Genomic DNA, 25,239 nt, shown 5'->3' with positions numbered 1-25,239 from the left:
GGAAATGAATGAATGCCAATCATATTCAGCGTTTCATTCAGGATCAAAGTATTTGCCCAATCACTCTTTCGGACACATGTCAGAATTAGTTTTCTCCTGCAGAACAGTATGCAGGAGATCTTCAGCTTCTCCGCCATCCGGATGGTGAAGTTGCACATACCTGTTCATGTTGTGTTCTTGCTGCAACTTAATGTAATATTCATAACGGTGTATCCCATGTTCCCACTTGGGCGTCAGCGCTTGTACATCCAACATATCAAGCACGGGAGGGCAACAGAATGCCGCCTATCCACCTGTTCTCTCAATACCAGGCATGTTTATGACACAAGTTCACTGTGCCAGAGAAAAGTGAAAAGGCACTTCAGGAAGCACTGTAGGGGTGGCAACGTGGAGGAAAAAGCACCAGAGCGGCAGAAGAAAGAGGCAGGTCCTAGGCCACCACAGGGTCGGAAGGGCAGTACCTGGTCCTCACCACAAGGCACTCAACACGCCATATGGATTTCGTCACCAGTTGTGGTTTCTTGATTGCTACAGAAGGACATCTACAAATTAAGAAACAGATGCTGCAGGTTTTCCCTAAGATCTGTTTTATAGTTGCTACATTGCTAGTCTACAACTACTGCGCCTATATGTTGTAGCTAGTGGGGGGTTATCTCTCACATTGCACCCAAATCCTGCTGCTTGTCCCCGAACAACCCTCAGTAGAAACCCTGCATAATGTGAGCTATCTCTTCCCTAATGCCCTAGGAAGCTTTTAACCCCTTCCCAAATAGCATTTCAGTGAACAATGTGGGGTTTAAATTCCTGCTCAAACAGTGCTTGCATATGGCTGTTCCTTAAGAAGGATCCTGTCTAGTCCAGTCCCTTCTCCGGCACCCTGGCATCTGACACCGGTTGGTAGAGACTGGTGCTATCTTTCAAGGTGGCGGCGGGTGCATTAGATCCACCATAACCTGCACAGGCTTTCTCTATTACAAGAGTTCCATAGACCTAGAGAGGAGACTGCTTCCTGCTTGAGTGCATCCTAATGCTTTAACATGGAGCTCTGAACCATCAGACATGCAGGCCACATCACCAGTACTGTTAGGTTCTCAGCATATGCACCTCTTTCTTTTTCAAGGAACACTAGCCTTTACATGGTAAAAGAAGACATTGTTACACGGAGTAGCTATACTCTGTATATTTCGATCAGCGCCTTATGTAGTGCCTAAGCAAAGGTAGAGGCGCTATGAAAATCATCCTAGGTGTCAATTCATGATTATTCCAGGGGAGGGGGACGGCCAGACGCGCCCTAATGTTTACAATGTCTGCCAGATGTCCTGTCTCCACTCACTGATTCCTCTTGTTTTCATTTTGATTGGAGACGTATGAACATCATAACTCTGTTATATTGAGATGTTTATCGTTTTAAAGGAAGTCACGTGCCAATTAAAATGATTCCATGACCTCCAGAGGAAAGTCTTTCACTGGTTTGCAGCCAAAGCGCCTGGGTTGTTAGCCTTGTGTAGTAAGCAAAATGGCTGCACGTGTCTGTGGGGTGCTGGCAAAGAGGCATTACATATTGAGAGGTGTCAGCAGGGTTTACAGCCCCCGCTGGGCGTTACAATGATGGCACATGATATATATTGGTTGCCTTTCTGTGCTGAATGCAGGCAATGGTTCGGAGCACTGATTTAGTGTTCTGGATGCAATGTATTACACTGTGTTCTTGGCCCCACCCTGCACAGATATTCTTCCGTATAGCAGCATGTCTTGGCTTCAGACAATAAGGCATTTATATGAACCTCTGGTGAAACCTCCTACTTACCTGTGCACATTGTGTTATTTTAAGGTCCTATGTGCACGTGGCGTGATGTTAGAGATGAGGTTTTATGGAGTTAATGTTGTAAAAAGGCATTGGCATCAGTGTTTTCAGTGTCGCTTGTTTTGCTCCTCTGCTCTTATGAGATCAGCAAGCCATCACTCAATCAATTGAATTGCTTCGCTGGTGGCTTTGAGGAAAGCGATGAGTCTGGTATGTGAGTGGTTTAAGAATGAAATCAATATATTGGCCGATAGGTGCCAAAATGTAGCCACATAGAGAGGCTATGTAGCCACATAGAAGGCTATCGGTCTTCCAGGTGGGTTGGTGCCATTTTTGTGGATCTTAAGTAATGCATAGAACTGTGGGGTCCTAACTTCACAGGTGTAAGAATTCTAGCCTCCCTCTGTCAGAAATCCTTTTTGGATGTCCTCACAGCGCATCTCTTGGCTTGGAGGTAAGTCACACTTTTCCAGAGTAGGATACCTGTGTAGTGGCTCCAAGAGAGAGTGATTAGAAAAAAGGTTGTTAATCATTTGTTCATATTGAATTTTATCTAGAAGGACTATGCCTCCTCTTTTGTCTGCAGACGTAATGTCAAGTTGATCATTCGTTTGAAGAGATAGGAACGCTGCTCTTTCTTCCTTGGTTAGGTTATCTGGTGTATAGATGTTCTTGTGTGGAAGCATGGCAGTACTGAGACGGCCAGACGGCCCTTGCATGGTGAAGAGTCCATTTTAATGTATGCAAAACAGCGACAAGTTGAACCAGATAAGCTGAAAATAGTGGTCAAGGGTGCTGAGAGATAGTTGAGGGTAGGTCAGGGATTGCAAAACAGTTTAGCAATGCCAGCATTCAACGTGACTGCAGTCTTCATATGGGAGCATGGGTTGTCTCATGATAATCAGAGGTTTTATGCACACCCATGTCATCTTCAGATCTGCATTACGCCTTTGAGCTGTAACATTCTTAGTTAAGTATTTCTCGATTGCTGGCATTCTACACAACATGATCTAGAGAAAATGCCCTTTCCCTGGACTGTTTAATTCTTCTCCATTGCTTTTCTTTCCATCGCTTATACACCTCCACCTCCCCCATCATGTAGGTCGGATGCTCAGTAGCAACACCGATTGCTTGTAGCGTGTTAGAACAAAAAGAAATACAAAATGAAAATATGATTTTGTGTTGCGGGCCTCAAGACACATATGTTCGCAATGTAAATATCCCCCAGCGTCTTACGAGGAAACTCCATCTAATGTAGAAAGCTGATGCTCAAATACTGACCAATGTTTCATGTTTCATGATTTCTGATGTAGAAAGCGAATGCTCAAATAGTGATACATGTTTTGTGATTTGTGCATATTATGGGCCTTCTTGCATGATCTAAACTGGCATCTGGTTGCTTTCTGAGTAGTATTGAGCTGCCCATTATGGTCTACAGAGCCTTGCTGGGTTCTGGGACATGTGTGTGGTACTTAAATATGCACCAGTCTGCAACCTGTGGTATTCTGTATGTTTTCCACTACCACTCTCATGATCCCTCACTATTGGCTATGCTGACTATGGCTGATGGGAGTTGTAGTCTAAAACATCTGGAGAGCCAAAGGTTGAACACCCCTGCTTAAATCTTCAAAGGAGCCTTGTGATTCCAATGATGTTACACCCATCTTTCAGAGATTGCTCTTTCTCAAGTATGTCTTAGATTGAAACCGATGTGTTCCTGTAACGGGTTTGCTATGTGACTCATTTTGTGTGTTTGGAATTTGCTTCTTGTAATATAGTTACGCTGAGCTGTGTGCAGATAGTACATATCATGTCAATGATGTCATCTTGGGTGGTGAATAATGAGCTCAATGGAATGGGAGTATGTGTAGCTTTGAAAGGGATTATAAGTATTAGTCGTTGCTGCCAGCCTTGGAGGTTGGATATGCTGGGGGTCTGTTCTAACATATCTTCTTAATACACAAGAAGCTATAAGAAGAACGAGTGTCCAGGCTCATTCTTACACTTCTTTAAGCAGATGCCATTTGATGTGTATCCTTCTCTATTAGTGTTCTTCTGTCCCATTGCAATGACATTTAGTTTGACTAATGCTGCAAGGTCCTTCATCTGTAAATGTCCACATGTAGTTGATAAGCTGCAGTACAGAACGTTGATGGACACTTGACATTACTTGGAAACTTGGGAATCATCTTGAATCCTGGTGAATTAAAATATCTTAATAATTCAGCCAGTTTAAATATTGTCTGAGGAATTAAATAGGACTATAGGGTTTGTGCAGGATGTACATATAATTGCCTTTAGATGTGTACCACTCATTCCAGAAATTATGACACTGAGTATCAGGGGATGGGAGTGCAATCTTTTTTTTTATTTTATTTTTATTGATATAGTTGGAATACAACTTTTCAATATTTCTAATTTATAAAATACAAAAATATATCAGAATTTCATACAATAGCATTAAAAATAGAACAATTCATGTATCACGCATAGGCATGATATATAGAAATAAAAATACACATCACCTAAGATTTAGAAAAACATCACCATGATCACTATTTAAATAGTTAGAAAATAAAAAAATAAATACAACAAAGGAAAAGCAAAAACAATTGACATGCTGAACTATACTCAATTTTCACAAGGCCAGTGGAATGACAACGTGGCCAACATATTTTTACCAAACAATTCGTCAACATTGTTGACATTGTTTCACACATTCTTTGAATCTTCTGTACTATATGTCTCTAAATCAAGTGCTATTAAGTAATTTACAATTGCAATTCTATTTTTATTAAGAGACGTGTTATACAAGGTAAGCCATAACTGTTCAGCAGTTGTAATAAGCAAACCCTCAAAGTGATGTTTAAAGTGTTTTATGCGATGATTTAGCAGCATAGGACAACTTGTTACTAAATGAGGTAATGTCTCTGTTTCACTTGGATTTTTACAAAAGCGACAGATGTTTTGCAATGGTGGAATTAATTTCCATTTAGCCAGAGTTGCCCTTGTATGCCAAACATCCAATCTAAATCTGATGAAAAGATCTCGAAATCTCGCATTTGGAAATTGCAATAAGTACGATTCTGGTGTTCTGACTTTTTTAATTAAAGTGCAAAAAACTTTTGAGTGGTTAGTTGCAAGACATTGAGATCTTGTTTGAATCCAATCTGAAAGCATTATTTTTTCCTTAGCTTTTTCAGGATTATTAATCAGCAACTCCTCAGTGACATTTGATTCAAGTAGATACTTTTTAGTTTCTAATTGCCATTCTTTCATGTTCTTGTGAGTGGTTTCTTCCTTGTACTTAGACAAAATGTTGAGTAGTGTGCCTTCTTTTGAAGCTATAATGCATTTCCGATAGAGACTGCAGATCTTCCACATGTACATAGCATACAAGGACGTTAGTCCCAATTCATATCGTATCAAACACATTGGTACAGATTTGGGTAAACGCAATAGCTTTTTCCAGAACGAGCCTTCTATGATTGTCCAGAATGAAGAATCACGCCATGCTCTTGTATCAGAGCCATATAACACCGTCGGTATGGTTTTCTGGCAATAAAAGATCAAAGCTGGCTTCATGGAAAATTTGCCATATTTGTGGTTTAGTATTCTTGCCTGTGATGTGGCTGTGTTCATTTTGGTCCCAATTTCATTATAGTACGGAGCATCAGAAATAACGTTGTTTACATTTAGGCCCAAATACTTATACTCTGATACAATCTCCAGAGGTTTCTTCTGCATGTACCACAATTGCCGAATTCTTCGCTTTGCGTTGTTAGTAGACACAATCATAATTTTAGATTTCTCCAAATTTATAGTCAGTTTATTCTTGGTAACATAATCGTGTAATTGATCCAATAACATTTGAAGTCCTCTTGCTGTTTTTGCTAAAAGTACGAGGTCATCAGCATAGAATAGATAAGGTATCGTATAATTTAGCAATCGAGGGGAATCAGATGTTATGTTCATGAAATGGTTCATTATATCAGATATGTAAAAGTTAAACAGAGAGGAAGCCAACAGACAGCCTTGCTTCAATCCTCTATATGTGTGTATGCATTTGGAAAGTTTTCCATCCATAGAGAGTCTTATCTGGATTGAGGTGTCAGTGTGAAATTCTCGTATCCAATGCTGAAGATGAACAGGGCAATTGCTTTTCTGCAGTTTGTCAAAGAGAAGGTTTCTGCAAATTGAGTCAAGTGCCGTTTCTAGATCAATAAAGGCCATGAATATTGGTTGTTTTAATTGCCACTCTTTGTGTTTGATGGCATGCAGAATATGTAAATTAACAGATGTTCCTAGGCCAGCAATAAAACCTGTTTGGTATGGATCGTTAATATTGGATTTATTTGACCACTCAACAAATTCGGCCAGGATTAGTCGGGCAAACAGTTTTCCAGGCACATCAAGTAGCGCTATCGGCCTATAGCTTCTGGGATCTTGTCTATTATGTTTTTTATAAATAGGGAGAATAATGGATTTGCGCCACGACTGAGGTATTCGTTGAGATATAATTATTTGATTGAAAATGACTCTTAATATGTTAGCCCAGGCTTCTGGCTGGGACTTTAGCATGACATTAGATAGACCGTCTGGCCCTGGAGCTTTAGACATACTGAGTTTTTTTATGTTCCTTAATATATCGCTAGGATCTATTTTTAAATGAGTGAAGTTATGTGGAGGTATATAGGTGGGTTGGTTGGTCCATGGAAAGTCTGCATAGAATGAACTATAATATGCGACCCACACTTCCTCAGATACTGCATTAAGTTTACAATAGATTGTTGGGGGTTATAGATGGTCTTGATTAAGCCCTAAATCATGGCTGAGCTTTTTAAAGCTATAGTTCGCAGCATTAACTGTGCATCTTTTAGTTGCATGCTAGCTTTATGTCGTTTCAGCCAGTTGGCATATCTGTTTTTGATTTTTCTTTTTTGCAAAATTCTTTGGTCTAATGACAGATATTTTAAGTCTCGAAATGGTTTCTCATTATGGCTTTCTCTTTCTTAACTAAATCATCCCAAGTATGCTTATGATTTTTCTTTGTATTAGCAGAGTTCATAATTGTGCTTGTTCTTTGCTCAAAAATCCATAGGGCTGCAACATAAGTTCTCTCTCTGATGATGATGTCGGGACATAAAATGTCTGGAGGAAAGGAGATGATTTGAAGTAATTCATTCAGATTTGTGGGGGTCCATTTATATTTGAAACCTGCTGATGCAACTGCAATCTGGGTGTTATACTTTTCAGGTAGGATTATTAAAGGAGATATTGACCATTTCCAGATCATTTCCAAGATGTCATGATCACTAATGTGTTGTTCAATCACATTAAAGGATGTTAGGGAGGAAAGAAGACTGGCATCAACAAAGATGTAATCTATCAAGGATGCTTGCTTGCCTCTCTTCCAAGTATTTTTCGGAGGAGCATCATGGTCTATAGAATCATTTACCATGTAGAGGCCTCTCTCCTTCATGAGGTGACTCCATCTTTTTATTGGTTTTGGTACTTGTTGCCTGATTTCTTTAAGCAGTTCATATTAAGATCTCCTGCTAAGATGGTGTGATCTATATCAGGGTCTGCGGCAATGATGTTCAGGCATTTTTCTACACACTTAAAAATTGTTCATCTCGAATGGCTATATGATTCCAGTATAAGTTCAGGCAGGCTATCTGTCTCTTGTGAATGGTAAGTCGAGTTAACTGTATGTGATTACTTGGGGCTACCCAGAAGGTGACAGTGAGATCTTTGGTGCTTTTTACAGCTGTTATAATTCCTGCCATGGGTCTTCCTCTGAGCACATTTGAGGCTGGATTTAACACTAGTTGATGGTTTTCCCAAACTGGCGCAATGGTTAACCAGACTTCTTGAAGAAATATAATGTCATATTCTGCCAATAAGCTCATCGATGTAGTTGTTAGATGTTTATTGCCACGAGTATTCCATGAGGCCATGCTTAGTTGGACTTCCGAATTGGGTTCGGATTGTTATTGTTGATCTTCCAGCAAGTGGTTATTTGGGAAGGATACTGTTCGCGTGCTGCTTTGATTTGTCGAGGAGCAAGAGATTGTCATTGCTGTGGGTGGCCAGGATTTTGCTGAGATTACATTTTGAATCTTAGATGGACTCTGTGCATCCTCCATGGCTTTGTCAGTAGTGTTCAACAGCATATACCCCAGCTGATAAAGCTCATGTCTAGCTTGCCATATAATATTCCTCACAGATGTGTCATGTGGATGTATAAATTCTACTTGAGCTATATCAGTTGTCGTTACATCTTGTAAGCTATCTATGTTGCTCATAAGATTCAAAACTGCAGCTCGGTTGAGATTACATAACCTGTAATCACTGGTGCAGCTCTGCAGTATTAAACTAAAGCACGCGGTACTTTGATGTTTGTTCCGTCGGTTTTCCATTTTGGGATTAATCATCTGATTCCCTTGTTGTGATTCTTTAATTATATTGGTTGCCGTGATTTTTGGAGTTTTTGCATCAGGATTTTGTTGGAAAGTTACATGTTTTGTAATACTCATATTTGATTGAGTCAGGCGTGAATCATTCTGTATTTGTGTCTGTTGATTAATCATTTGCGACGGTTAAGACATATACACTTTAAGTGATTTTTGAATTTCTTCTCTTCTTTTTTCTAATGTTGTTAATGAAGTGTCATCTGGAGGCGACTGTTGGAATTTTGGAGCAGAGAGGATACCAGATGTGACAGTGTGTGTAGGTACAGTTGTTATAAGAGCCTGTTTTCGTGCTTCATTAATCAAATTATCCAGAGGAGGATACATTAAATCCACATTAGGTGTGGGTTTGTTAGATGTATTATCCATACTCAATTTAAGTAAGGAAGCTTTGTGTTTGGATATTGTTGCGTATTTTCTAATAATAGCAGCTCTTTTGTCATTCGTTCTTCTGTCAGGCATTGAGATGGATTTAATGAATTGTTGAGTATTGTTCTTTTTTTGAGCCTTCATGATTTGTTGTTTTTTAGATTTTTTAAGCGATGTTCCATTGTTCAATGCATTTTTGGGTCCACCTTTTTGAACAAATATATTGAATGGTAGTTTATTTGTTGTATTTTGATCTAATGAAGGTTCTCCAGATGCTTTAGTAGATGGTAAATTGAGGGATTCAATTATTTCAGCTTTAGGTTGATCATCATGGACACAACCTGACCGTTGTGAGTTCTTCAAGGTTTTTTTCTGTGGATTTTGTGTCTCTGCCGTTTGCAATTTTTCAATGGTCGCTGTTTCTAACTCGATTTCATTCTTTGTTTCGCTCAGTTTGCTATTCTTGGAATTTTCTGCACACTTTGCGGAAGAATCTTCCTCTTGTAGATACAGCGTTTCATGCTTGTTCTAATACTCGAGAGTGTTGATGGATTGTAGTAACTGGATTCAATGACAGGGTTGTATGGCATTTGGTTTCTAATATTTCTTTTAAAATAAAATTCTGATCAACAAGACGTGAATCCAAGGTTTCATAGAGTTTAGCTAAAGAAAATAAAGCAGTATTCATTGCTTTTAAAGTTAAGTTTGCAGAAGAAGTAACATCCGGCGATGTTGCTAACTGAGGGTGAGGTTTTGACTGCCTCGGAGTTGGCTGAGTAAAAGAAATAGAAAGAGCAGAAGACTCATTAGGTGAATGAGTAAACATCACAGGTGACTGAGATAAATGATCATAATCATGGGTCTCATTTATCTGTTTAGGTGAGGTTAAGGGTGATTGACAAGCCTGATCTTTTGTCGATATTGCAATGAATGTTTCTGTTGAGTCCTTTAAAACAGAATTTATGATTTGTACATCTGGGGTTATCAGGATTGGGTGACCATCATTATTTTCAGCATGAAACTGGACTAGCGTTGTGGCTTTGTTTGTAGAAGACAAAGCGAAATCTCCCAGTAGATTGGTTTCTGAGAACGCAGCTAATAACGAGTCTGAGGGTGTACATAAATCAATTTGCGGATTTAAAGACGTTTCCGTAGATGGAATGAAAGAACTTGCTTGAGGTAAAGGAGTATTGTTTATGATCTCGGACATGACTTTTTCTTTTATAGATATTTTATCAGGGTAGAATTTGCGTATATCTGCTAGACAGGACGTTGATTTTGGACGTCCTGCTAATTTATTTGGCTTCGTTCGAGTTGGACGTTTAGGTGTTTCATTATTTGAAAAAAGCGCAATTGCCACTTGGTCTGGTGGTGGCATATCAGACATAAGGGTATATAGTTTTACCATATGGTTGCCCAAATATAAATGGTCGATGAACAGCAGACACAAGGAACAAATATCAACAATACAATCCTGAGTGCACAGAGTGAGTAAAAATGAAAATTAAAAGATTCAATGAATATTCCAAATTATTTCATGCTAAATTGTGCTAATGAGTGGGATAATAGCCAGTTTCACTCGGAAACAAATGGAAAGTATGAACAGACCTCCGCCCCACGCCCTCCAGCCACAACAGCAATAACAGCCCTTAGTGAAGCCCTTGCTTGAATGCGCGCGCGCGCGCATGCGCGTGCGCTCAGATGATATAGGGCTTCTGGGAGGGGGAGGTGGAGACTTCGTGTGTCACTATAAGATGAAGCAGAAAAATAAAATTTAGCAAATATTGCTATTTTAGTGTCTTGGTGTCCACTGCTATAGACTGCTAGAAAAGTCTCTTGCTGTAAAGTGCATGAAAGTCAATACCGTGTTTTCGGTTCCAATTTGGACACAACGACTTGGACAGCAGCCAGAAGGAGCAGGAAAAAGCACGTCCAGCAACAGCAATAACAGCTCTTAGTGAAGCCCTTGCTTGAATGCGCGCCAATCTCTTTATGAACATCGATGGCCATAATCTTCCAAGAGAAGGTATGAGATGCATTTTTAGTCAAAGGGTCCTGTTGTGCAAAAATGCAAGAAAATATCCTCCTTAGTGGAGGATATTTCTATTACTGGGAATACAACGATGATGGCGATGGATAACACACAGTCTCACATTTTTGTGCTGAGCCTATTTTGCACTCAGTGGTTTCATATCCAACCTATGTTTACCACGCATGATTCAAAATTAGGATTTGGTGAGCGGGAGCTAAAACGAGCGCCTGGGTATCGGGCATCACCCAATTGGAAGGAGCTACCTATGGGTTACCAGGAGCTAGTACATAGCGTGCCACAAATCTAAGTGTCAATGAAATGCAAATGTCCTTTGCGTATGATCTGTTGGGCTTTAAAAGTGTTCTAGATATGTTCTAATTTTTCTTTACAATCATTCACAAATACACAATGTTAATGTCACATAGCTATGTTTATGTGACATCATTTGGCTTGGGGAGCTAACAGTAGCTCCTGGTAGTTGTTGGTGTCAAGGTAACCAGGCTCCACTAGGGTAGAAGCAGGAGCTAAATAGCTCCCAGCTCCCATCAGTTTCTAATCCTGTCATGACACCTGTCTGGTGGTATATCATTAGGCACCACCATGGATAAAGGCACAATAAACATTTCGATAGCAGCAATCCATGTACGCAGGACATCCACACACCGAATTTTGGTTGGTGCTGGGAGTCCAAGTAACGCCCCACCATCATCATCACAGGGATGCTACCAGATAAAGATTGGTCTAACTGTGGGTGATGCTCTGCCAGCGTGACCATATCAAAATGGTGTAGAGCATTGTTGGAGCCAGAAGGCAGGACACGAGTGCTTCCACTGCATCATTAGCTCCACCCCATACCTTGCTCCTGGGCGGTCACTTACGGAATGCAAATTACAAGTGATTCAGCACCTCTGATAGGTGCAATTGGTCTGACATATTTGTATAGCTCTGTTGTATTCCAGCAGCTAAAATCTCAGTGTGATTGACAAAGCGTGGCATGTGTCAAAAGGTGTGTAGTATTCCTCTGCATTAGAATCCTGAACCTTGGATAACCTTAGACGTAGGAGGGGAAATCGAAATGAGCAGATACTATGCAAATGAGACTTGCTGAGTTAATTTTCTTTATGTGCTTAAAAGAAAGACTGTATTTTTTTGTCAACCACCAAGCAGTATGTTGTTGGACATATTTTGAGGACAGTGACGATCGATTGTAGTTTTATTGTTATACTGGACCTACAATGTTTCATTTTGTATTTATTTCAGAGACACTTGTCACCTGAAGAGTTCCTGGACGTCTTTGGAATGAACATTGAAGAATTTGATCGCCTAGCACTGTGGAAGCGAAACGACATGAAGAAAAAGGCGCTACTTTTCTAACCTTACGCAGTATGCCGGCTCCTGAAGAACGCAGTCTAGTCTTGGCAGACCCATCCTTCTGCACTTGCACTCACACCATTGTCCAGCTTTCTGGCTTCAGCCATGGGGAGAAAAAGACAATAATCTAGGAGATGCAGCCGCTGCTAATGCTGCATGAGCAGCTGGCGCTTTCTGAACCTCCTGGTCCTACTGATTTCATAACAACCTAAATGAATTGTGGTGGACAACTACAGCTCATTGCAGAGATGTGGCAAACACCTAGGTATGGCTGTGATACATTGAGTGGGACCCAACAACGCAGATTCAAGATGGCTGCTGCCTGCCTACCCGCTAAAATACAATGAGGGCAGCCAATCCTTAAAGTTAGCAAAAGACAATGAAGACAATGTATTCCTGAATGGAAAGTCGATAGAAGTCTGTGGTAAAGGCCAAAGAGAAGCATGTTAGCCACTAGTTATTGCATTTGTCTGTGTGAGGTTCATTTTAGGAATGAAAGCTTAGCTAAAGGCACCATCAGTCTAGTCATTGTGCTCCAATGAGAGTTTACTTTTCACATTGATCGAATGGTTAGATGCTACCTTGTATTATAATGCAAAAGATTTATTTCTGCAAAAATGTAATGTGAATGTACTCTTTTAAATGATGGTATTATGAGAACTTTAAAACGAAGTGCTTAAACGTTTTCTTTGCATATTTTGTTGGAATATAAACTATAGCCATGACATTGGTGGTTGGTGTTTGCAGAGGAAAAGAAGGGAAGCACCCATTTACGTTCTTTTATTTCCTTTCAGGATTCTGTAATCCGCTGCTCTGTAATTGACCTTCCCCACTAACAGACACCGTTGTATGTTACAATCAGGTGCCAGACCATATGGAAAATGAAGGACCTTCATTTCTGCGAAAAGCAGAAACAAATAGGTTTTCTAAACGAATGTCTTTCTTTTCCTTTCGCTAAGCGGGAAACATGGGGAAATTAAGTGGAATTTGACCAACAGAGCTGGGAAGCAACGCAAATGATGTGTGAATCAGTGAGCCACGGGACTGAAGACCGAGGCAAGGGAGCAGTACGTTTCTTCTTTTTTTAAAAAAAAGACCTTTTTTCCCTCATGAGGTTAAATACCTTATATTACTATAAAACATTTGTAAAGGGTTTCTACTGCAACATTTAATCCTGCAGTAATTGTGCCTAAGTGTGATAAAAGGAATACAGTTTTAGAGACAATGGCCCCGAAGCATGAATTTTTTTGCTCGGTTCAAAGTGACTTTGCACTGCTGAAAAGTGACTTTTCCCTGCCAACATAAACCCTTATTCATGGAATTGTGCAAAGTGTATTTTTGCAGTGCAAAGTTAATTTTGCACTGCGAACATGCCTTTGTACGGACTTTGCGCTGCAAAAATAAACTTTGCACAGTTCCATGAATCAGGTTTATGTCAACAGTGCAAAGTCACTTTTTAGCAGCGGAAAGTCACTGAACCGTGCCAAAGATTCCATGAATCGGTCCCAATATGGACAATGCCTGCTGCACCTAAAAAGTTACATATTAAGGTCATTGAGCTGTATTAAAATATCACATCACAGGAGTAGACAATAGATTCACTTGACATGAGGGTGTTCTTTTTCTTAATAACTCCCTTTTTGAGGTATACACAGGCAGGAATGTAGGACCGAGGGTAAACTCTAAAACCATACTCTCCAGTGTATAGTTTGCATTTATTTTACGTTAATGGTATAATTCATATAGCTGTTGCTATTATGTTTAATGTGTTTGTACACCTTATCAAACTAATGCATAGACCTATGGATTGGGGGGACACTAGTCTCACGTTTGCCATATCTACTTCAACTCACGACTCTGAATCCCTATGCAAAACACATGGGCCTCATCATAAGTTGGGCAGAGCGGTAAAAATGCAGCGATAATGCTTTTACAGCTGCATTACCGCTCTGCCCAACTATGAGTTGGGTGGAAAGTTGCCCAGCTTTACCTTCAGCTTTGAGCTGGAGGTAAATTTGGTGAGTTTCCGCACATTTGCGGGGCTTTTTCCTCAGTGCTATTAGCGCCGGCGGTAATATCGCCCAGCGTGTCCCATAGGGCCTCATTACGACCCAGGCGGATTTCGCGGTGCTAAATGCACCGCGAAGCATGGCGGAAAGCCGCCGATAGCGCCATGGGGGTTGGCGGATTTACCGCCCCATTCCGACCTCGGCGGAGCGGTAAATCCCCAATCCCCATTCTGCCCTTCCCCATTCCCATTTTTGCCCCATAGGGTATAATGGGAGTGGGGAAGGAGTTAATTACGCCACCGTAAAATACGGTGGCGTAATTAACAACGAGGTCCCGTAGCGCCATGGTTTTCTCCGGCTGGTAAAACCAGGCGGAGAAAACCTCCATGGCGCTACGGGAACTCGTAGTATGGCGGAGAGGTACGCCATGCACTACGCTGGCGTAATACCCTCTCCGCCAGGGTCCTAATGAGGCCCATAGAGTCCTATGGACTCTTGAAGAAATGGGGACTTACAGCCTTACCACAACTCGGGATGCGAGTTGCGGTAATGCTATTTGCGTTGGGCGGTATCCCTGCAGATTTACTGCCGGGATACCGTCCAACATGTGATGATGCCCGAAGAGTGTGCCAGTATGTCGGAATCATGGGTAGGTTTCTTTATAAGCAGCTTTGGTCAGCTAAGAATGTACACATAGTACTTTTCCCAATGGTCTGTCTTTGGGATGTGCCACTATCACCCATCAATGACATCCTGGGATTGCCCAAGGGGCAGGTGTGGTTTTTTCATTGAGCTAAGAGCCCCTGTATCTAAACTCTCCACCAAAGAACATACTAAGGAACAAGCAGCGAAAGAGGGAGGTCATCAAATAGGTAGGACAGGAAGTCCTGCTAACAAATCCTGTCCCAAACTTGGTTTCCTCTGCTCCTGTAGAGATTTCAAATGGAGAATCAGAATGTTGATGCAGTGACAGACCACAAGAAGTTTGGAGATTAAAAAAGAAAAGAAGAAGTCACGGAATGGCCTTTAAGATGATTACAAGAATGTTACAGGTGTGCATTTTCTATTACACATGAGTCAGCATAGACTGTATGTACACCGTGGGAGGAATTACGAGTTAAATCCAGTACTGGCATTTGTAAAGCAAAAGTGAGGTTTTATTTCGCTACTGAAAGAAGAAATATTAGATTTTTCATACATTTAGACAATGACCTTCTTGCAGCAGACACACATGCAGATGTGGGTAATTTTTTTCACGATTCAAAGTGACTTTGCACTGCTGAAAAGTGACTTTGCACAGCCGACTGTGCAAAGAGGATTTTATGCAGTGCGAAGTTTATTTTGTATTTCAAAAAAGACGGTGCACTGCAGAAATACACTTTGCACAGTTCGATGAATCAGAGTTTGTGTCGACAATGCAAAGTCACTTTTCAGCAGTGCAAAGTCACTTTTCGGCAGTGCAGAAAGATTCCCATGAATCGGACCCTAAATAACATGATTGATTGCATGACCAGTGGGGTGGTCCCACTCTGGTGCAGTCTGCTCATGAGCCAGTTAGTGGATACAGAGGACAACAGTTAGCACCACCTGGCAAAATGGTGAAAAGGGTAGCTCAGTAATAACCCCAGTAAAGCACACTGGCTGTTTCTCTCCTTGATCAAAATGGTGGAGCCTTCCCCATTAAAAAAGGTAAATAGATCATGCTAGGCATGTGAGCCTTGATGTGTCCAACCTGGTCTGGGACCAGACAGTCTTTCTCGAGAGACTCTGTTCAAAGATGTACATTTGAGAATGTGGCCCGCTTTACGAGTCTAGCGACAATGGCAAAAAGAGGTCATATTTTTTTCCCACCTGTAAGATCATGGCACTGGAGATATTTACCTCATGTGGTAATCCCTAGGAATACTACTTGTGGTCAAAACTGCATAATTACATTATGTTGAATATTTGGAGTATTTTAGGACAAGAGGGCCAGGCAACCTGACCACTCGCTCAGTAAGCATGGCAGCAACCAGGACCAAATATCCACCAAACTTATAATGAGGGTATGGCTGGCAAGGCAACAGCCAGTCTCATTCACCAAAAAAAACGAAGGCGAGTGATCATTCAAGGGCATTAGGGTACATCTGGGTCTAGGACTGGCATCTTAAGCAAAAAAGGTTTTTGGGCCAACGTTCAAAGATTCTTCAAGCGTTTACCAAGTGCAACCATGACTAGAGCAAGAAAGAGAAAGCGGCCTTTTCACTACTGTGAGACGAAGACATTTTTGGGTAAAGCCTTAAAAGAGGAGCCAGAGACTCATTGACTCATTTTTGGGGGCAATGAATCTCATCCATGTCATGCATGTAAAGAATTAACACTGGCATTTCTAATAAATGCCATTGGCTTGAGGCCATTCAGGGGTGGACTGGGAACTAAAAGAGGCCCTGGAAATATTTTTAAAAATGGGCCCCATATTACACATTTTCAGCAAGCCCAACCCTTTTCCTATGAGAACATTTGGAAATAAAGTAAGTTACCACACAGAAGAGGCCCCTGATGCAGAGGCCTCCAGGGAAATCTCAAGAGTTCACTTTGGGCAAGTCCCCCGCTCAGGTCATTGACAAAGCAGGAATCGCAGATAACAACGTTGGACTTTTCGTAACGCGGTTAGCTGTGGGTGTGAGGGAAATTATTTTGGACATTAATTTGTAGGGGTCTAGTCAATTTAACGATTGAAGAAAGCGGAAGAAAATCAACAATTTCAGAATTACAGGAGTAACCTGAAGAATTTCATTTTCATATCCTCCATACTCCATTTCAAATTCTTGCTTTGGCTAACGCTCATTCCTTTGGCAAGCTATCTGCTGCCTCCGATCACCATTTTAGACTTACCACTTTCCAGTCAGAGTCCCTTCCTGGGAAGTTTGTGGTGGATTCCATAAGACATGCTAACATAAGATAACATTCTATGTTCGTCAGCACATGAACTCCCACGTCCCATCCCCTTTCCTCCATACTCTATGCGCGCCCTGGTACGGAGATAGGACCAGAACAATTTTGCCTTGCAAAAAACTGCTATTCCCCATTAAATGTAGAGGGCACAGAGGCATGCCGCGGACGTAACCACACTCCGCTAGCCCTGCCTGCTGGTGTCTCAAATCAGTACTCTTTTCTGCTCGGTCGGGATCGAACCTGCCTGGCGGCGTGCACATTTTTTGGTACACAGCACATTTTTTCTCTGTGTTTTTTCATCTTTATTCGCGCTCTGCTGCCTCTCTTCCCCGCGTATGTCAGCTCCGGGTGGGTTTTCCAGGTGCGCATCTGGCAAGGGTTCCTTTCCGGCTTCAGACCCCCATTCGCTCTGCTTAGAGTTTCTGGGTGCTGATCACTGGTGGGAATCTTGTGTGGTGTGTGACACACTTGCTCCGAGGTCACTCAAGAACCGTCTGTGAAGGTGGAGGGAAATCTTCTTGCGTTCGTCGTCAGAGCATCTCAAACAATAGTCAAGACAGAAACAGGTCAGTAAAATGTTTTCTACTGCACAACAGCATAGAGACTACTTTCCAGAGAGTTCTTCCACTGGGAGGGACCTCGTGACTCTGACAATGGCGCTCGGCCTGACTGTACCTTGTCAGCGACAATGGACAAACTGGTTCTTCTACCAGACTTTGGACAGGGAGGCTGAAAAGCTCTAATTCCAGGCTTAGGCCTGAGGGGGCGCCTGCACGCGACAAGGCTACCAGATGAGAGCCTAAGGGCAGTAACTACTTCTGAGGTCTCTCATAACACCAGGAAAACTCCTTAGGGCAACAAACAGCCTATAGGTCTGGGCTCTGCATCCGTGCAAACAGTCTCAGTTTATCCCACATAGAACTTGGTAAGATATGACAGCCACACAATTAGACACCCCAGGGCGTAAATCAGAGAATGAATCATAATATTCTGTGCATTCATCCGCCTCAGAGTGGGATACTCAACCAGGCAGACGCTCATCACAGATGCTGCCGTCAAGCCATGGGGATTCTGGAGCAAGAAGTGAACAGCATCAAGTTCAAACGCTGTGGTGCACTTCATATCCCTTTTCCTCAGGAAATGTAACTGAACCTAGTGGCTACCATGCCAGATATGCCTCAGAAAGACCTTCAACCACTTATACACCAAAGTCAGCAGCAGCTGCGTCACAGAGACCCCTTCCACAATTTTCACCCCAAGCAGCATGTGAGAAATGGTTTTTCAAGGTACCCAGTCATTTTACCAAAAACAAAACAGAGTGGTACATTTCACCAAAGTACATTACACCGAAAAACACCCAAGTTATTAATGAAATATTTATGGGATGGTGGCGTAAGGGGTTAAAATGAGTTGGAATGGGGTTGGAGTGGCGTTATAAGGGTGAAAAACAGAGGGATCAGTGTTTTATGGCCGCAATGAAATGTACCACTCTGTAATTTGGGTCGGTAAAATCATATATCACCGTTTTTCAATGGTTTTATGCAGCTTATGAGGTCACAACAAACGACTGGCATCCTTAAAAATCTAATTATGGAAGTCGTTCCTCTGGTTCAACCACAGAGGCCTCCACCAAAGCCTCAGTTTACATCCCCCACCTCCTCCTCCACCTCCTCCTAAACCACAACCTCCTGTATAGGTGAATGTTCCACCCTCGCCAGCACAAACCCAGCCACTTGAGTCCACACTCCAGAATGTGGCTTCAGCAGAGGGTACCCAAGAGGCAAAGTCTCCACACAGAGACACTGACGAGGAGGATACGCCATCTTCTGCTAAGGCCTTTCACGACCGCATGAAAGAACTGGCTGAATTCCTTGGAGTACTGGCACCACATCAGGAACAGCTGGAAGCAAGAAAATTGCCTGAAATTCTATCTCTGAGAACAATTAACCGCTCAGGCACACCATTACAAAAGGATGTGCTGCCAGTTGCTAAAAAGAGGTGCCTTAAGCCTCACTCAACTTCTTCGTCAAATAAATGCTTTGATGCCAGGTTCAGACAATTGGAATGTGAATCTGTGCTGTTGGCTTCTTATACCCAACACCGTTTCTTCGATGGTAGCTGCAGACTCCTTATATTCAAAGCCCTCACAAAGATTGGTTTCGTCAGCAGCATCATCTTCTTCCTGCTTATCCAGAGACGACAAACTACTGGAATCTTTTGGCAAAAAGCTGTACCTCAATGTGGGTTTACACCGCAGGCAAGCTAATGTGGACACATTACTGACTGCGGCTAATCAAATGCTGTGAAGGGAGATCAGGGATTTTCTTTCTGATCTTCCTATCCAGCGTCTGCTGGCCTTTAAAGCAGGCTTAGGCGAACCTAACCTGATTGTTAAGGCATGCTGGAGGCTTCAGTGTCTCACATTAATACAGCCATCCGGGCCATGTGCGTGAGCACAGACATGAGATGATCGGCATGGAAGCATGTCACCAAGTTTACTGTGGATGTATCGGACAAATTATTGGACATTCCATTTCAGGAAGCCGACCTCTTTCACTCCTCTACAGATGAGGAACTAACAAAGAAAAAGACAAGCACCGAGATCTGACCAAAGACCAAGAATATTTGGTGAATTTGGGGCATTTCAGAACCGGAGAGCCAGGCAACCTGACCGCTCGCTCAGTATGCAGAGCAGGAAGCAAAAGCATACAACAACCAAGGGATTTTTCTTGTCCCCCTTCTCCTCACAGGCCCTTAAAAACAATGAGGCCGCCATCTGGGTTCACGATGCCCCGTTTGGAGGCGGCTTAGCTTGACATGTGTCGCTCTGGCATCACCTCTTTCAGGACCCGTGGCTTATTTCAGTCACTTGCACAGGTTTTCGGCTCCCACTTCCAACCCGTCACCCCTCATCATCTCTTCCCCATCTGCAAATAGGTTTGCCAGCTCTTCTCAGGGAGATAATAAAGCTGGCTCAAGAGCAGGAAGTGGAAAACGTTCCACAAGCAGAGGAGGGGCTAGGCTTCTACTAACGAATCTTTACAATTCACAAGAAGAACCAGGCGGGCCTGCGAGGAGCCCCTGATCTATCATAACTCAATCTTTCCCTCCCCTTAGAAAAGTTCAAGATGGTGATGCCAGTGCACATAGTGGAGGCTCTCTGCATGGGAGAGTGGATGTGCTCCCTGGATCTGAAGGACGCCTACCTGCATGTGCCTTTTTGCCAACCGCAGGCAAATGCTATGCTTTATAGTGATGGGTCAGCACTTTCATTGCAAAGGGATTCCATTTGGCCTGAACTCAGTGCACATTTTCATGAAAATAATGAACGCCATAGCGGCAATTCTCAAGATGGAAGGATACCACATATATCCGTACTTAGACGCTGGCTGATTCAAGCCAGTTCACCAGAGAATGCAATGGTCTCCTGTCACAGACTTATGCAAGTACTCTTCGACCTGGGCTTTTCAATCAACCGCAAGAAGTCCGAGTTGCTACCATCCCAGAACCTAGTGTTTCTGGGCTTAAGGTGATATACATTATCGGAGAGGATGTTTCTTACTCAAGAAATATTCAGAGATATTGTCTCAGCGGTCAATCACTTTCTCATGAGAGACTCTAACATCGGCGTGGTAGTACCAGCACTTATTAGGGCTCCTAGCATCTTGTGTCCTTGCAGTACCTCTGGCCAGACTCAAAATGAAAGTGATCCACATGTATCAATTTCTTGGGATCAGGAAACAAGGAATCAAGCAGACAGGACTTCTATCCCTTCCTCTCTAGAACAAGACATCATATGCTGCAAACAAGTGTCCAATGTTATAGCAGGGGCTCCCTTTCATCAAGCCCCCCCCCTACAGTGATGATTACTACAGATTCCTTCATGGATGGAAGGGTGGTGTGTCACTTTGGGCGTGCTGACTATTAACAGAAAATTGATCCATTGGAGAAGGATTTCCACACAATCTATCTGAATCTATTGGCTATTGCTCTAGCTCCCAAATCGTTGCAGCCTATCATAAAAAACAGAACTGTCCTCATCAGAACAGACAGTTCCACTGCAATGTACTATGACAACAAGCAGGGAGGAACAAGGTCTCCAGCTCTATGCAGACTAGCAGTGGAGATCTGGAATTGGGCTATAAGTCAGGGCATTCAGGCCAATAATCTTCACCTACCAGGTGAGGAAAACACGATAACGGACAGACTCAGCAGACTGGCAATCACCTCATATGAATGTTAACGGAACCAGATTGCTCTCAGCAAAATGTTCAGTTCTTGGGGACATCCAAATGTGGGCCTTTTATCAACAAAGGAGAACACCAAATGCCCTCTATACATGCCTGTTACACATGTCAGGGCAAGACATTTCTCAGAGATGCTTTCCAGATCCCATGGGATGTGCTTTAGTCTCATGCAGTTTCCCCAGTCCTCTTCATTCAGTGGGTCATTCGCAAACTCAAGGAATCATCAAACTGCACAATGATATTAATAGCCCCACATTGGCCCATCGGAGTGTGGTATTGAGATCTCCTACATCTAACTCAGAGAAGTTCCATGCAGTTGCAGCAAAGCAACTTCACCTCTTAACATAACAAGGAGGATCAGTGATTCACCCGGCCCCAGAGAAGTTAGTCCTCAGGGCCAGTTTCCTGATGAGTTAACCCTGGGTCACTACTTGGACTTTCACAGATATTTCAACAAGCTCAAAATGAATCAACCAGGTCCCAGTATAGAAATAAATGGTCACAGTTCTGCTTCTCGGCTAAGGACAACAATGTCGACCCATTGGAGTATTCTCTGGATGATGTCCTCTCCTTTTTGAAAGATCTCACCCAGTCAGGGGTACAGTGAGATACTTGTCGAACCTGTTTAGCGGTCATTAGTACATGTAGAAATTCAGACAAACTACTTCTATCATCAGCTAATCCTGTGGTCACAAGACATTTACAGGGACTAACACAGATGTATCCACCTATCTCTCGTCCTCATCTAGTGTGAGATTGAATATAATTCTGGCGTTTCAGGTGCATAAACCTTTTGAACCACTGGAATCCACTGACATTAAACTAGTCACATGGAAAACTACAATTTTGTTAGTCTTGATGTCTGCTCGCAGAGTTATTGAAATTCAGGCGGTCGCTGGAAAGGAGCCATACACTGTATTCCATAAGGACAAGGTGGTTCTGAAAACTCATCTGGGTTTTTTGCCTAAGATTGTCTTGGCATTCCACCTCAACAAGGAGATAGTACTTTCTACTTTCTTTCCAAATCCCATATCTGAGGCTGACAGGGTTTTGCATTGTCTAGATGTGCACAGATAATTACACTTTTATTTGGACAGGACCAAAGACTTCAGAAAGTCAGAAGCCTTGTATGTCACTTTTGGAGCGCCTCTCCAGGCTCACAAGCTTCCAAAGCCTCCATAGCCAGATAGGATGCTAGGGGTTATTTCTGAATATTACAAGCTAAAGTGTAAACAACTACTGACAAATTACAGAATAAACAACTACTGGCATCACCTTTGGCCTTCTGTAAACATTACTGCCTTGACACTAGTGCGAGGTCAGATGCAGTGTTCGACTAGGCAGTACTAAATACCTGTCCTCCAATAAATTATAAAATGTTGGCCCTCCACGCTGAGAAATGGTACATTGGAATCACCCATACAGTATGGAGGAAAGGGGACGGGACGAGGAGTAGTACAAAGTTACTCACAGTAGTGACTAAAGTACTCCTAGTTCATTGTCCCCTTTCCTCATACGACCCACCACCGTCTAGCAGACTAATCTTTCTCGGTGCAATGTTACAAAGGGGACTGAAGTGAGGCGCTGGAGGGCGGGGCTAGCGTGGTGTGGTTACACCCATGGCTGTGCCTACGTGCACTCTAAATATAAAGGGGAATAGCATTTTTCGCGAAGCAAAATGGATCCGGTCTCGTCCCAATACCGGTACGCCCATACAGTATGAAGGGAAGGGAACTATGGACTGGGAGTACTTCAGTCACTACTGTGAGTAACTTGTTATTTGTTCACCATTGTCCCGAAGTGCTAACATTTCCTGGCGAGATTTGAAAATACCATTGTTAAATACTATGGGCTATGCTAGCCCGCCCCATCACCGATCCAGGGTCATCTGTGCACTCATTTTAATTGCTATGGCAGTAATGTTTGTTGAATTAAGTTGTGCTTGATGGGGCTAACTAAGCAGTATCAAGCAATGTTGGCTTCCACAACGTTGCAGCCTTCAATAATCAGAAGCTTAGAGTACAGACAAGCCTGGCAGGAACCACGTGTACTGTGGTATTGTGTGGTTGTATTGCTTATGGTAGGGCTGCTGTGATAACACCCATGTGGGAGCAGCTCATGGTAAAGTACAATAACACTTCACTGTTCTGATCAGTCCTTTACCTGGGCAAAGGTTCATGCACCTAAACACAATGTCATTGAAAAGATCTGATGTTAGAAATTGAGACTGATTTGTAACAACATCCTACAGCTCTAGCTTCACTCAGTAAGTCAGTGTAACATTTGGCTCTCACATATGATACTACGATCTGTAACAAAGCATAGATCATAGCATAAGTAACAATGCCATATTATGCAAACATGGTCACTGGTTAAGATGTGTTTTAAGTGAATTTCTAGCTTTTCTGTAATGTTCGAAAAGTGTTACACAAATAAAGTTTCAGTCATCAGATGTGTCCTTTGTATTTTTCATAAGTTAAATACCTGTAGTCCCACACTATAATAGACTAAAATGCCTTTGCATTACTGGTAGAAGAAGCCTCTCTCGTAATATGCTGACGACAGTACATTTTCCTTTTGAAGGGTTGCTAAGATTTTGGAACTGCTGAAAGAGATGTTGCAGTAAGATAGGGTGGAGTAGATTTAGGTTAGAGGAGTATGAGGCACATCCAGGAGTGTTTTATTTATTTATATAATGCTAGTCAATTTATGTAAAGTGCTTCTGTTTCTGTTGGTCACAGCAAGTTAATAGATGAATAATCCCACCCGCTGGGTCAGTAGCAATGTTATGCCTACTTGCCGTTCTCCCTCCATGTCGCTTTCTACGCCATCCATCAAAAAACAGATATCTTCACTCCTCTCACCCCAGATGCTCATTGACCTTTGTCATGGGTAATGACCCATGTTGAATCAATAGACTGGGTAGATGTGGGGATGAGCTGTCGCCGCCCATTATTCTATCCCAGAACAAACTAAATCAAAAGACTGGGTGGATGTGGGGATGAGCTATCGCCGCCCGCATTCACACCAGAATAGGAGAACTGCGCAGTTGGCACGAGACCACTCCAGAGATACAACCTTCTTGTGGGGAATTCATTTTCTTAATCCCAAAAATGGTTGCATTACCAGTACTCACCACTATCAGAAAGCCGGCGTTTTAAAACCACCAGACTTTTGTGTAAAACTGAACAAATGAAACAAAACCAGACCAAGGAAAGACTTGCTAAGAGGTGGATACAATGTAAAACTATATTCTGAAATGACTTGAAGGGAGTAATTATTTAATGTATAGGTAAAAATTGTCAGTTTGATTTGAATGTAGAAAACTGGGAACAAAAAGTGACATTTAGCTGAAACCTGGCTTAATGAAACTGAATTCTGCCTGACAACTACCCCCGACAGGAGTTGATACTGGATCAACAGCTGTGTTCCCAGGCCTGGCTGCCAGGCCTGGCTGCATCCTGAGGTCACATGGCCCTGTTGATTAGATTAGGGGTGGAGCAGCTGGGGACTACAGGGAGTTGAACAAAGGCCTGTCCTGGACTCAGGCAAATGTTATATTGGGGGCGTCCTAAAAGTGGCTTCCTCTTAGGGGAAACTGGGAGGGGCAGTCCCTCTGCTAGCAGCTGAGCTTGGGGGAAGTGGATAAACCAGTTATTTCACCCTATGATGTGGGAAGCCACACCCCTTTTTGACCAGGGCATAATTTTAAAAAGATAGATAACTCAAAGTGCGGACTTGTCAGAATTACATAAGTAATATCATTATTTGTGTGATTTTTCTGTGAACATTTTGAGATGCGTTAGGACCCTGTGGTGTATTCTGGGGGGTTGCTAGCGGAAAATAGGGTCTCACTCCAAATGTCTGCATGTTAAAAATCTGACACTTCATCAATTAATGTCCATACTCCTTGCGCACATGTGTGTAATTTTGGGTAAATGTCCGATATTGCAAAACCAGTTAAAAAGCGCAAAATGTTGTCATTTTTTAATGCAAGCCC

General features: G+C 42.4%; 1 protein-coding gene across 1 annotated transcript in view; it reads left to right on the top strand.

Annotated features, from left to right (window-relative positions):
* The window catches only part of ABLIM2 (actin binding LIM protein family member 2), a 1,607,463-nt gene extending 1,583,774 nt beyond the window's left edge, over window positions 1–23,689 (top strand). The window contains exon 20 of the mRNA XM_069632024.1: window positions 11,939–23,689. Coding sequence (XP_069488125.1) covers window positions 11,939–12,052 — 114 coding nt within the window. The 3' untranslated portion in view covers window positions 12,053–23,689. The remainder of the gene's footprint in view (window positions 1–11,938) is intronic.
* The last annotated feature ends 1,550 nt before the right edge of the window (window positions 23,690–25,239 follow it).

This window comes from Ambystoma mexicanum, chromosome 6q (genome assembly GCF_040938575.1).
Source record: "Ambystoma mexicanum isolate Mex_15411 chromosome 6q, UKY_AmexF1_1, whole genome shotgun sequence".
Lineage (NCBI taxonomy): Eukaryota > Metazoa > Chordata > Amphibia > Caudata > Ambystomatidae > Ambystoma > Ambystoma mexicanum.
The sequence above is the reverse complement of the archived record's forward strand: the minus strand, read 5'-3'. Positions and strand labels throughout refer to the sequence as shown.